At 44.1% G+C, this 13,246-nt stretch overlaps 1 protein-coding gene across 1 annotated transcript in view; it reads right to left on the reverse strand.

The window, feature by feature from the left end:
* The window catches only part of KCNU1 (potassium calcium-activated channel subfamily U member 1), a 127,228-nt gene that overhangs the window by 10,385 nt on the left and 103,597 nt on the right, over window positions 1-13,246 (reverse strand). The window contains 5 exon segments of the mRNA XM_021075407.1: window positions 2,912-3,051; window positions 5,998-6,050; window positions 6,152-6,167; window positions 9,304-9,342; window positions 11,914-12,070. Of these exon segments, the coding sequence (XP_020931066.1) occupies window positions 2,912-3,051; window positions 5,998-6,050; window positions 6,152-6,167; window positions 9,304-9,342; window positions 11,914-12,070 (405 nt within the window).

Consider the following 13,246-nt stretch of genomic DNA (forward strand, 5'->3'; position numbering starts at 1 on the left):
TGCAGTTTTCCGAGGACACATGAGAAGGAAGAGGGCCCACAAAATTGGTCAGAAATGGAGTTTACAGAGATTGGAGCCAAGGAGGAGACCTCATGCTGCTTCCAAAGCTGCTGGGGTGTCAGCCCCCTTTATCCCAAGGGCATCTGTTCTGAAGGCATATATTCACAATGTTGCCCTTCAGCAGAGGATAGGCATCAGGGAAGCACAGATTTTGATTCAAATTATAATTTTATTCAAATTATAACCTGTGCAGCAATGGGAAACAGAGCTCTTCGTGCTTTAAGCTGGGTGGCTGGTGGGAAGAGCCGGATCCAGAAGTTACTCTTTGGTGAGGGAAATTATGGGACAGAAGGGACATGCGTAATGGGGCGGAATGGCTGCTCCTGTCTCCCAGACAAGACTCCAGACTGGCAGCTGGAGACCTGACTCAGAAGAGAGGAAGACAGGAATGTGGTTCTCTTGTTTCATGCTTCTCTACTGGTCCTGTTCTCGAACTTCTAGGGAGTGGCTTTTAAAGTCTTCTTAGCAACGGAAATCCTTCTTCCAATCAAATCTTAATGCAGGAGCCCCATATAGGACACAGATGAGACAACAGTCGTTCTGACTGGGGTTGGCGGGGGAGGCACACCCTGCTCTCCTCCTCCCTGCCCATCTCCTCAGGGTCTCTTGAGCACCCTAGGAGTTGGATTCCTCCAAGCAAAATGTCAACATTAGGGTATTGCAAGGACTCAGGTGCAGAAAGAGCTTTCTGGAGTGGCAGTGGATTTGGTTGTTAGGTCTGACTCTGGGATCTGAAAACCAACTTGTCACCTGTAAATGATGTGACCTTGGGAACATTATTTACCCCTCGAGGCTTCAGAAGCTTGATCTATAGAACAAGGCTACTAATTGTTTCCTCCTGGTTTGGATGATGGGAGAACTAAACAGACCATGAAGGTAATACACTTAGCCAAGACCCTGACACAGAGCCAGTGTCTGAGAGATAGTGTTACTACTGTTCCTACCCCAGATACTGCCCAGATTACTCACATTACCCCAACAACAAAACACACTGGAAGCAGCTGCCTCAAGGTCTGTGTTGGGAAAGAAGGGCAGGTGTGATATGGAGGAGGAGAACTGTGGGCATCAGGGGTATCCACTACTGGCCTGTTCTAGGGGAGTGACAACCCTGTGCTCATCATTGCCATCCTAACTTTAAGGGGAGATCCAGATCTTCCAAGAGAAGGCTGGAAAATGGCTGAATACCTACGTACAGAAGCTTAAATAGCACAAGGCCCTGAGCACAGTCTGATAGATGTGCTGTCTTCTGGAATTCTGTGCAGAAGAGGTGTCACTCCTGAGTTCTGTGGGTACCTCCAAAGTGCAGGTGGCATTTTAGGGGAGGGTGGCTGGGGCACGTGCATTGCCCTTATGACATCAATGCATTATGTTGCCTGGTTCTGTCTCCCTAAGCCTTGAAGGAAGATCTTCATGAACCCCACTGAGCTCTTGGGGAGATATACTACTGGGGATCATTCAACATTAAATAGGCTACAAATGCCCTAAATTAAGCAGCACTCAGCCTCAACCGAGCCAGAGAGAGAGAGTATCAGAGGGAGTCAAGTCAGGTTACCTTCCTGGGAAGCTGGCTCTGTCAGGGAAAGGGTTTAAGACACTGCCTCTCATGGATAGTTCAGTTACTCTGCCTATGATTAAGAACTGGAGTGTTAGGCAGGAGGTGACTTTTTATGAACTAGACCTGTTGGCAGGATACATCTTAGGTGGGTTTAAGGTCCCAGTTCTCTTCAGAGATCCCCAGAGGGCAGGCAGCTTTCTGCCTTTAATTCAACTCAAGCCTTAGGTGAACTCCACTGGCCCACACAGGTAGGAACAAAGGCATCTATGAGGGAGCTGGTGACAAGGATATCTCGCAGTCACTGACAAATGGCTATGCACAGATTTTGTGGGTTTTAGTCACATTCCTTGAACACACTGGGAGTGCTCCCATCTCACCTTCTCTCTGCCTGGAATGCTTCTTCAGCAAAGATCAGCATGGTGTGCTCTTCGCTCCTCCAGAACTTGACTCACATACCACCTTCTCAGGGATGCCTTACCTGGCCACATTATTGAACTTTAACCTCCTTCTTCAAGCCCTGCATTTCCTATCTCACTTTGCTGTAGCCCTTCTATCAAACATACCTTATGTGTTCCTTATTTATCATGTGTATGTCAACCACCATGAGTACAAGCTCTACATGGGTGGAGACTTTGGTCCTTTGCATCGCTGCTGTGTCTTCAGCACCTACAACAGCACTCTACAAGGTGGTCAATGGGTGTTGGTACAATAAATTGATTCTACTCCTGGAAATCCTCTAATCCATGCAAGGGAGTTGCTCAGGTAAAGGACAACCATGCAGTCAAAAACGCATCCCATAAGAAGGGCAACATGGAAGGAGACTGGATTCAGCTCTGAACAAAACTCAAACCACCAAAGGCCAAACAAACAAAGCCCTTTCCTTGAACCCCGTGTCCTTTCATGGTTGATTTCTGTCTGCATAAGCTGTTGGGGATATTTTAGAGAGAAGAGAAAGAAACATCACCCAGGCTCTGACACCAAAGCCTGGTTGGCCAAGATGCCCTTGAAGCTGAAAGGTGGTCTCTGTGCCCTGGATGTGCTCACTTTTCCTAGTATCAAGTGTTCTGGCTCCAAGGGTTTCACATTTTTAATCATAGAAAAATGTGAGTATTTTTGCTTCCCTTGCTAGGTAGTTATGAAAAAAGGTGAAATAATGTGTGTGGACAAGCTTTTCTGTTAAATCAAAGAGAATCCAGAATTGCGAGGCACTACTTTTCATAAGTAAGCCCTGAGCCCCATACTCTCCCCTCTGCAAAGGGCTTGGTCTTGGGGGCTTCTGGGCTTTGCTGCACTTACTGTGGCAAGAAGGGAATCCAAGAAGCTGCCGGAAAAGACAGTGCCTGTCGCAAAGGAAGTGCTGAGATGCAGGCTTGTTCCAGAGAAGTTTCCTTCCATTCCACCAAGCTGTTCAATAAAGTGGATGTTGGAAGGATTTTCTGCAGGCAAGAGGCAAAAGGGAAAGGCAGGCAGACAAGTTCAAGAACACAGGACTGCTGGACAAGGCAGGGCAAGAGGGTGCTGTCGCTCAAAGGGTTTGCTGCCTACTTTGGGGTCAAGGTGGGATCTGCCTCTACTTCACTATATATTTTTTTCTTTTTGAGCATCTTTATTCCATAAAGACAGGAATCCCCCTTGCGTATCTTTATCATCAAGGAGATATCCTTGTACCTCAGGCTCTGTTTCTCCAAGCAAGTGTCCTGGATGTCACCCTTATATAATTTGCCTTTCAAGAAAGGACACTTTTGGAAGAAAAAAAGGGAAACTTTCAGTAACTGTGCAGAGACAACAGGCATAAAAAGGAACATCTGCTCACCCCCATCATCGTCTTTTTTCCCCATAATACTATGCCATAGATGGCTTGGTATTTACTTGAGTCCTTAAGAGTTATCTGAGTTCAGAATGAGTTAATCAGTACATATCAGAATTTAATGTGCCTATGAGTCAATCTTGTTATAATACAGATTCTGCTTCACTGTGTCTGAGAGTCTGCATGTCCAACAAGTTTCCAAAGGGCTGTTGATGCTGCTGATTTAATGGACCACACTTTGAGTAACAAATGCTTTGAGAATCATCCTAATCAGACCAGTTTGTGGGTGGCCAAATTATCCATCAGCGTACCCATATCGGCCCCAGGCTGCAACTCAGACCCCTCTAGGCAGCCTCTACAGTCAATGCTATCCTTCATTTCTGGGAGGACATCAGAGGCACTGGTTGCCTTTATTCTAAGACTATGCTTGAAAAATGTTTGTATAGCAAAGAACATTGACAGATAGTGATTAACATCTCCCACTAGAGTGAAGGGAAGGCATGTTTACTGCCCATTATAAAATATTCTGGTTCCCTAAGCTTGGAGTTCCTTTCCTATAAAGTAATCCACGGTAGGTCTGGTGGATTATCACTCAGCCCTTATCGTGTCCCACTGAGGGAATGAGGGCTTAGGAAACCAGCATAAAAATGATAATCCTCTGGCTGCTGCTATCATGGTGAGTAATAAACTGCTCTGTGTTTCTGACCCAGTGGTCTCCTGCCTTCTACCAGCATCTGTGAAACTGGGCAGATTAACTTGCTAGTTTGCAAGAAGCATGACGTCTTAGACCCTTCATAGTTCTTGATAATCATATTACAGATCCAAACAAATATACTAGACATACAACTCAAAGTACATTTCTGAGATTTAATTAGCCCCTAATACTTAACATTATTTCTTAGTAAGTTTGGGGAAAATTATAGCTGATATAAGGGAATCATTTTCTTCTAAAAACTATATATCTTTATACAAGATGGGGGGGCGTCTGTGCCCAAATAATTTCATCCCCTAGCACTGCCCACTCCTCAACACACACACACACACACACACACACACACACACACACACACAGAGAGAGCCCTTGTCCAGATCTTGCTAGTGTCTTTAAACCAGTGGTCTCAGCATTCCCAGCCATTTTCCTGCAGGTCTGTTCCAAAGTGCTGGCAGTTAGACCTTCAGCTCTCATGTCACTGTGACCCTTTCCAGCTGGCTAAAGAATAAAAACTGAGTGAGCTGGCAGGCTATTTGTTAGGTTAATTTTACAGGCACTGCCTGCTTCCAGAAAGTCTTCAGTTGAACAAAGCTGTATGTCCCTTGACAATGACCAGATGCACTTCCAGGTGAGAAGCTGGCTGGTTTCCTCCCAACCACTCTAACTTACACGACAGTTTTCTGATCAATGTTCTAAACGTATCTATACCTCAGGGTAAGATGTGGCTCAAAAGGCCAGAAAGATAAAAATATAAATAAGAACTGCAGCTGACAGCTTTAGGGCAGTCACAGGTGGGCTTGCAGATATGAGTTGAGCTGAAGGGATCTAAAATCTTTAAAGCTGAACCAGAAGAGCTGTGGCTCCGGGATCCAGGGTGACTAGTCTGTCTCCCACCTATTGTACTATTACTCCCACATCTCCTGGTAGTGTCATCTACCAGTTCCTCTCTGTCTGCTTGCTCCACTTCTGGGACTAAGAAGTATGTTCATCTAGTTTGGTGTACGTTTCACTTGGCTTACATACTCTGAATCATAAAATGCTCATGAAAACGTCTGTTACACTGTAGAATCAAGTCAAGTCACACACCCAGGACCAGCTTTTTGGGTCAGTCCAGCCTGTGTTCATGTTACCATCTCCCTCTTTGGCAACTTTCCTTTTTATTATCAAGCACTCTCAGTATTCAATCCTAGGGTCTCCCTGGTGCCGCAGAAACACACCCTCACTGCCTTCCCTACCCTTCTCTCTGCTCCCAGGGCTCCTCCCAGCTAGGAAAGCTCCCTGTGTGTGCATTTCCCACAAGGTGTGGATAAGAGAACAGTTCATCCTGTGACTTCTGCAATGGGGGATTTCCACCTTGGAGGAGCACCACTCAGGGCAGGGATTGAGAAGACACGAGGGATGCAAAAGGTAACGACCCCAAGAATAAGCATCTCCTTGACGTCTCCACCCCGGGGCCTTGCTTGGTTCTCTGACGCCTGCAATGGGGAAGAAGGTACATGACCTAGCGTACCATGAGGGGTATGGAGGTAGGTCTGGGGAGAGCCTTGCTTGCAGTCTTCACTTACACATTCCCTCCCTTGGGACATCCCCTCTGAATGGGACTGAGCCACGTGCTGGGCTCCCTTTCCCAGAAACTGGAAGAGTGGATAAAGCAGGTGCTCGTCCCACACCCTGACACCCAGATGACGTCACTGTCACCAAGGGTGAAAGCCCAATTTAGCATCTGGCCAAACACTGAATGGTCCCTGGGCTCCATTCTGGGTCCTCAGTCCTTTGCCTGTGGATTCTTAAAACAACTCTGGGGCATCGAGTGTGGATCACAGAGCTCTCTCCCTTGGATCCTGTCCTTGAAACACAACTTACTCAGTTCAGTGATGATGGGGATTCTTCGGTACTGTGATTTCCTGGGATTGCGGCTGAAGCACCCCCCGCACTCTGCAGACAGAGACAACAGGGGAGGAGAGACGTGGATGAACACAAACAAGGCGGCGTGCTAAACTGACAGGGATGTGGAAGCACTGTGTCACCTGGTGCTTCATCGCAGCAAAGTGACTCTCATGCCCAAAGCCCCAATCCTTTTCTATATGTAGGGGAAGAATTAGGGGTTTCCTCAGCACCTCCTTTCCAGAGGTGTGTGTACGCTTTCTAAATGGCACTTTCGATGAATTACAAAAAGGTTGATGCTCTTCTCATAGCTGCTTACTGGTAACGTGAATTAAATACAATTATTGTCCACCAAGTGAGGGTGCTGGGTAATGGCTCAGGTAGGCAGTGCCTCAAACCACATCCATTTGCTGGTAGAACTTTTAGGAAACTGTAAATAAGAGGGGGTCCCACCCCATGAGAGCTTGTGGAGACACAGCAACCGGCTTCTAGTTTCTGATGCCTCCTCCTTTTTGGGACCCTCTGCGGGCCGAGGCTCGGCCCTCACCCTCTTTTTTTCCTCATTTTTCCTCAGCAAGACTGGCTGCCTCCACCTCTGGTTGGCCTCTCAAACCCATAATGTCTCGGGAGGTCCTTAGAGACGGGCGTGGGGATCCCTGAGAACCTCTGTCCTTGGTGTTCACTTCATGCCTTAGGAGATGAGCTTTAATCCCAAAGAGGGCTGGGTGCCCAGCTCTGGCCTGGAACACAGCCTGAGCAGGCACTGAACTATGAGGAATTTCAACAACAGTGACACAAGAGTTTTGCTTCTCCAAGTTAAAACAAACCAATCACAGTAAACTAGGATCTTGATTTTTAAAAAAGTCAAACAAACAAAAAAAGTGAAACAACAAACACAATGATCTCACCATAAATTATGCTTTAAAATTGTTGGTTGCCTTTCTTGAACTTTTCTGAGAAAACTATGTATGCAACAGGGAAAAAATACTGCGAAGTTTCAATTCTATCGTCATTAAGATTCTCTGCTGGCCAGCCCTTTGTTTCCTGGGCCAGCTAAGCGGTGGGGGGAGGGTAGAGTGGGCTGACCAGATGGGTAATACAGCTTGAGAGACACAGAGGGTGGGCCATGGGGTGTCCACTAAAACATGGACGGGGGGAAGAAGGGAAGCCAAAGGGAGGTTTTTTCCTTGGTAGAATGCTATGCATGACAATATTTACCACCTCTTCCATCTTCCCAAGAAACATTCAGTGAAAGAGACATTTCTTAAGGTGGAGTAGAGCTGAATATATCTCTGATAGCCATTAAGATTCTGAGTCATGCTTCAAAGTAGATTCAGGGTAAACACCAGCTCCAGAGGAAGAACCCAACACAGTGGTTCACAGTTAGAACTGGAGAGGGCCTTAGGACGTCTGCAAAATCCTTTAGCTTCAGGTGAGGAAACAGAAGCCTGGGGCTAACCTTGTCCCCACTGCTGCTGGAGGGGAGGGTTTGCATGAGGACTAGAGATCCTATATCCAGACTCACTGGGAAATCTTACTGCTGGCAGGATCCGAATACCTTCAACTGTTTTTCCTAAACAAACTTCTGGGATTTTCAAAATTCAGGAAGAGGTGGGGGAAGAGAGATTTTACTCTATTCTCAGAACCAGGCAACATCCTTTATCTGTTTCATGTACCTTTCCTTCCTTTTACTTCATTCTTCCCATTTTCATTTCCTTCCTTCCTGTCTTCCTTCTACAAGTATTGAAAGAGTAGTGCTTCCAGGCTAGAGCTGTAAACAGTCCCTAACTGGGTTACATACCACATGCTGAAAATACAAAATATTTTCAGGAAGTAATGAATACTGTGAAAAACCCACAAATTTTAGGAGCTATTGATTGATGCAAGGAGGTGACTTTAGATATGGTTTTCTGACAGTGAAATGTGATCTTAAGGAGTGAGCAAAAGTCATCCAGACAGAGGGAATGGGGTAAGGAACTTAAAGCAGCGATGAGCCAGTACAAACAGATTGAAGGAGGAGAAAATTTAGGCTCCCTACTGGCCTGCAAGACCCTACATGATCCTCCTATAATTGCCATCGGTCCCCATTACAGGGTTTAAAGGAGGAAAACTATCATGATCTGATAAATATTTGTAAAAGATCCTTCTGGCTGCTGTGACAAACTGCAGGGAGGTAAGAATGATACTGTGTTCACATCAAATCTGAGAATTACGTCTGGTACAATCACCTTTGAAGATGAGGAAACTGACTCAGGCTTTATAGACTCTGCCCAAGATATACATGGCTTATAAAGGATGGATGGGTTTTCACAACCTGTTCAGCACCAACTTCAAAGCCCACTGCCCTTTTCAGGGCTACTCTGTAGCCCTATGAACATATACAATGTTTGGCTGGCATTTTCAATAAAATATTGAGATCACTTTCCCTCCAAGGAGATAGCCTCCTTAGACTCCACTTTCTGATTCCAATTCTTTCTAAACAGGCTTGGGATTTGATTCTGAGTTTCAGAATCAAATGTTTTTACTGGATACAGACACATCCAAAGCAGATGATGTAACCTACTTAAAATACCTGCAACAGAATTCCTGCCTTAACTCCATCTTTTCTTGTACAGCAATGGTTAATTTGAATGGCTAATTTGAATACGTGTCAGATCATAGCCTGAGTGCATTTCACTAATGTCAATATTTTTGCTACCTAATAGTACACAGTATTATACCTGAAATCTTCCAGGCTGGCAGGGTGCTATTACAAAAGATTGCTTAATTGTAGATTACTTCTGTACGTTTAAATTTCAGCAGCATATTAAGTTGTCAGACTTAATTACTGTTATACATGTAGATTATGCCACAGATTATTTAGTTCAATACCTAGGTTTGCCAACCTGTTCTTGTGATGAGACAGGGCAGTGATTAGAGCATCACCGAAAGACCTAGAGCCTTCCATGGAAATGTCCAGGAGGCCCAATGTTCTTACTTATCCTTTGGAGGGTCCTCAGTCTTGCTGTCCCTCCACCTCCAACATCCTTTGGTGAACCATTTGGTGTTCCCAGTGAGGTCTTACGTGTAAATTTATCATGACCATGAAGATGTGGGAAAGCCCGCTGATCCCACAAAACCCTCAGCAGATTTGTCTGAGCAATATTTCTCAATTTTGGTACCACCACCATTTTGTACCTGTGCACTGGAAGATATTCAGCAGCATCTCTGATCTCTACCTACTAGATGCCAATAGCAGCCCCCAACTATGACCACCAGAACCGTCTCCAGACATTGTCAGATGACTTCTGGGAGCAAAGCTGCGACTTGGTTGAGAACTACTGTCTTAGAGCAAGGAAAAGAAAATTGCCAGGAAGCTAATCCTATGTTGGTGCTCAGCAGGACATGTTTTCTCCCTCTGGCAGAATTTTGCAATCCTTAAGCTGTCATTCTTGGAGGTGGGCATTCCCATTTCTACCTGTGTGGTGTGGTGACAGAGGAGTGTTAGTATTGGAATGGGAAAAATGGTGAAGAGAACCAAACAGGCTTCTCTGAAGGTAAAGAATTTCTTTTCATTTATTTCTTTTGGCTGCACCCATGGCACATGGAAATTCCTGGACCAGGGATCGCATCTGAGCTGCAGCTGTGACCTACACCACAGCTGTGGTAATGCTGGATCCTTAACCTCTGTACCACAGTGGGAACTCCATGAATTTCTATATGTAAACTCCAGGTAGATTCTTATGATGCCAGAGTAAATGGTGAAGTTTCTGAGCAATGGGCCCCTGCTATTCCTATGTGCTCAGAATGTGACTTTACTGTCACTACCTTCACTAGGTAGCACAGTAGACCCTGTCTGGACCTCTAGTTCCTTGTCATACAAAGGGGTGTGATGATATCCACACAAGATCTACACAATATGTTTTTCTCTTGACTTTCTCTTGTGTCATTGAGGAAAGCACCACTCATACTTCCTGATGATTCAAATACTCTGACATTCTTTCATTTTTTCTTTCTCCTTCCCGAGCCTTTCCTCCCTCTCCATGACTTCTTTCTACCAAGCTGGTCATTTGCTCCTTTAAGGGTAACCTAGCCTGTAGCAGAGGACGTGACATATACACAATGAATAAATTTTTGTTAAATGAATAAATAAGTAATAGGATGAAAATCATCTGATATAAAAGAAATCAGAATTACAAATCATAGTTTTTTTTTCTAGCCTATATAGGATGTGAAATTAAAAAAATAATAATAGGAAGGACAAGTCACCCAATGATTACCTGGGTGGCTTATAGTGGTGCTAGCTTATCCCCAGTTTTTATTGAGCAGGCACTTTCATTTGTACATTGATAAAACTGCCTTCAAAGTGAAAACTTCTCTGTCCAATTTCAGACAGCTGCAAGTATGATGCATGCACACACACACATGTATCACAAATCTTGTGTAAATCTGAGTGACTCTAATTGCTGAGCTAAGGATTTACATGCAAGACACAATGCCATTTTTAGGTATGTTCAACAGAGATATGGCTCACACTTCCTTAGTCAAGATTTTCAATGCATTTTTGATATTCAGGAAATACTCTGCTATTAGTTCCACTTTGCAAAACCCCCTGAAACCCCTGGTGCTGATCAGTGTATGGTTGATTAGGGAAGGTGTGTGAAGTAGCTGGCTCAGTTCACTTACCAAAGATGAGAGTAGATTACTCACTTATTCTTTTGTCCCCAGAACTGCATATTTTCCTCCCTTGCAACAGTATTAGGAGTCAGAGAAAATTCTAGTGGTTTCCCAACTTGACTCATGAACATTTTTATCCATAGCCATAGGCAGGAAAGCCTTGTGAAGTCAGGAGCATCTGACCTCTCCAAGCTCCAGGCAAAGTGGAACAGTCGTGGTCAGCAGCCACAGGCCAGAGGATAGACTACCTGATCTCAATAGAGAGCATCCACCTCTCCAAAGGAAATCGTTGGGTCTGGGGGTGGGGATGAGTGCAACTATGGGTTATTTTTATTTCCTGAACTGAAAATCTGTTCTAGATACAGAAAATTCTTTAGAGGTGGTACTTTCATATTAGGTTGAGGGACTGGAAGAGACTGATAGATAAGCCTTTTCCCATTTGGGGGAGAAGGAAAACCATAGTTCTGGAGTGGGAATTTATTGGAAGCACATTTTGGGTGGAGTGAGATGCAAGGAGTCCTCAAGAGTCCAGTTTACTGGCTCATTTGCATCAATTCATAGGTACATGTTAGGCATCAACCAAGCAACCATAACTGTAGCAGGCACTGGGAGGAGTAGAAAGGAGGAAAAGATGAGAGCCCTATTCTGAAGAGATCCTCCCTCCCACCATCTCTCTCCAATCTGAAGCTGACATGTGGCACTTTTAATTTACAGAAGTTGGAAAAGACTTGGAGAGATAATCTTCTAAAATTCATATACTGAAAGTATCTTGAACAGTGAAAAGAGAAATAGACTTCATTCTCTCAACCACAAAACTAAGAATAGTAACTTGAACATCTTTAAGAGCCTATGAGAACTGACAGTATAATCCTGCCTGTTATTAACTATAATAAAATATCAATTGCCATTTTCACTGATATTTGATTAATAACAATAACAGCACTTACAATTCCATGATTTTTCTTAAGGTGGGAAAAGAGTGTGATGTGCATTCCATTCAGAAGATGGATATAATTTTTCACTTGACTGGGATTCCCGAGGACTTTACTGTCCATACTCCTACTAGATAATTCTCGGAGCCGAACAGGATTTATGAGGACTCCTGGTCCAACCTCTCCTCCTCCCCATCATTAAAGTTCTTCAAAGAGGAGTTAATTTCCTTTCCTCATCCCATCCCCCAGCCTCTTCCTGTCAAGGTGTGGTTCTTACGTGGCTCTGAGGGTGTCTGGGCACAGCAGCTAATCTGCAGGGATCCAATGTTGAGTGTGGCCATGATGGGCTCTGTGTCCACCAAGGTCGGGCTGCTGGATGACTTCGACGGAGAGGACAAGACAGCACACATGGAACACTCCTCTATGTTGACTGCGTGGAGGTCTCCAGAATAGAGCGCAGATCCCTAATAAGAGGAAACCAGGTAGTGGGAGCACTTGTCAGACGGAGAGGCTTTAGAGCATGGCTCCCCATGGTGGCCCTTGGTGGATGAGGCAAGTTTTTGAGCCAAGTTTCTCCAGCCCCCCACTGACATGGCTTTAAGACTCAGTGACCTGCTGGCGTTGTCATTCAGGAATACCTGAGTGTGACTAAATTTTGCAGACCCTTTTTGTGAGCAGGTCTGGATGAGTCAAAGGAGAGTTTCAGGGGGGGCTTGATGACTCAAGTGGGAGAAAGAGTCAGAGGAAGGATGACAGTGGTGAGGAACAAATTCTGAGAGAGAAGTTCTAGCTCTAAACAAAATCTGCATCCTCACAACTTTGCTTGTAGGTGACCTCACTGGTACCCTGGAGGAATTAGCCAAGTGGCAGCTGCTTCTTTCCTTTGGTGAAGACACAGGGACAGATCTGGTCACATCTTCAGGTAGCTTAGAATCTAACACTAGTACCTCCTAACACTAGCTGGATCTAGAGACTTAAGGTCATTTTCTTCTCTTCCTTTCCAAGGGCTAAAGTAAAGGGGTGGTGCAGGGAAGTTTATGGTGGCTTAAAAAAATAAATAAATAAAATATTCTTGAAACAACCATTTTTGAAAAATATTCCTTACATATGGCCAGCATTATTTCATAAGAAGTCAAATACTTTGATGAATTTTACATGGCACATATACATATTTGACTAATTATAATATTATGTATTATAAATATATATATTATAATTGCATGTTATGTGTGATTTTATGTACTATAAATAATATTATGAATTATAAATATATGTGTATTTATTTAGATACATATATATGTGGAGATATATATATGTACACACACATGTATATAATAAATCCAGGGAAATGATGGCATATAATGGGATACAAACCTATGATGGTTCTGAGTAAATACAATTCAACCACAGTGCCATATGCATTATTGTTCCATTTCTCAGAAATGTCAAACTAATCATTCTTTTTCATACACCTATGAACAATTACATGGCATGACATGTCCCAGAAAAGATGAGTGTTCAGAAAATAAAGTTAGAGCACAAAGGCTAGCAGGCCTTAGCTTAGGTTGAGCTGTTACATCAGAACCAGATTCAGAAATGCAGAGAAACTCATTTACAGAAAGATCACAAAGGAGTTCCTG

Source organism: Sus scrofa, chromosome 15, assembly GCF_000003025.6.
Source record: "Sus scrofa isolate TJ Tabasco breed Duroc chromosome 15, Sscrofa11.1, whole genome shotgun sequence".
Taxonomy (NCBI): Eukaryota; Metazoa; Chordata; class Mammalia; order Artiodactyla; family Suidae; genus Sus; species Sus scrofa.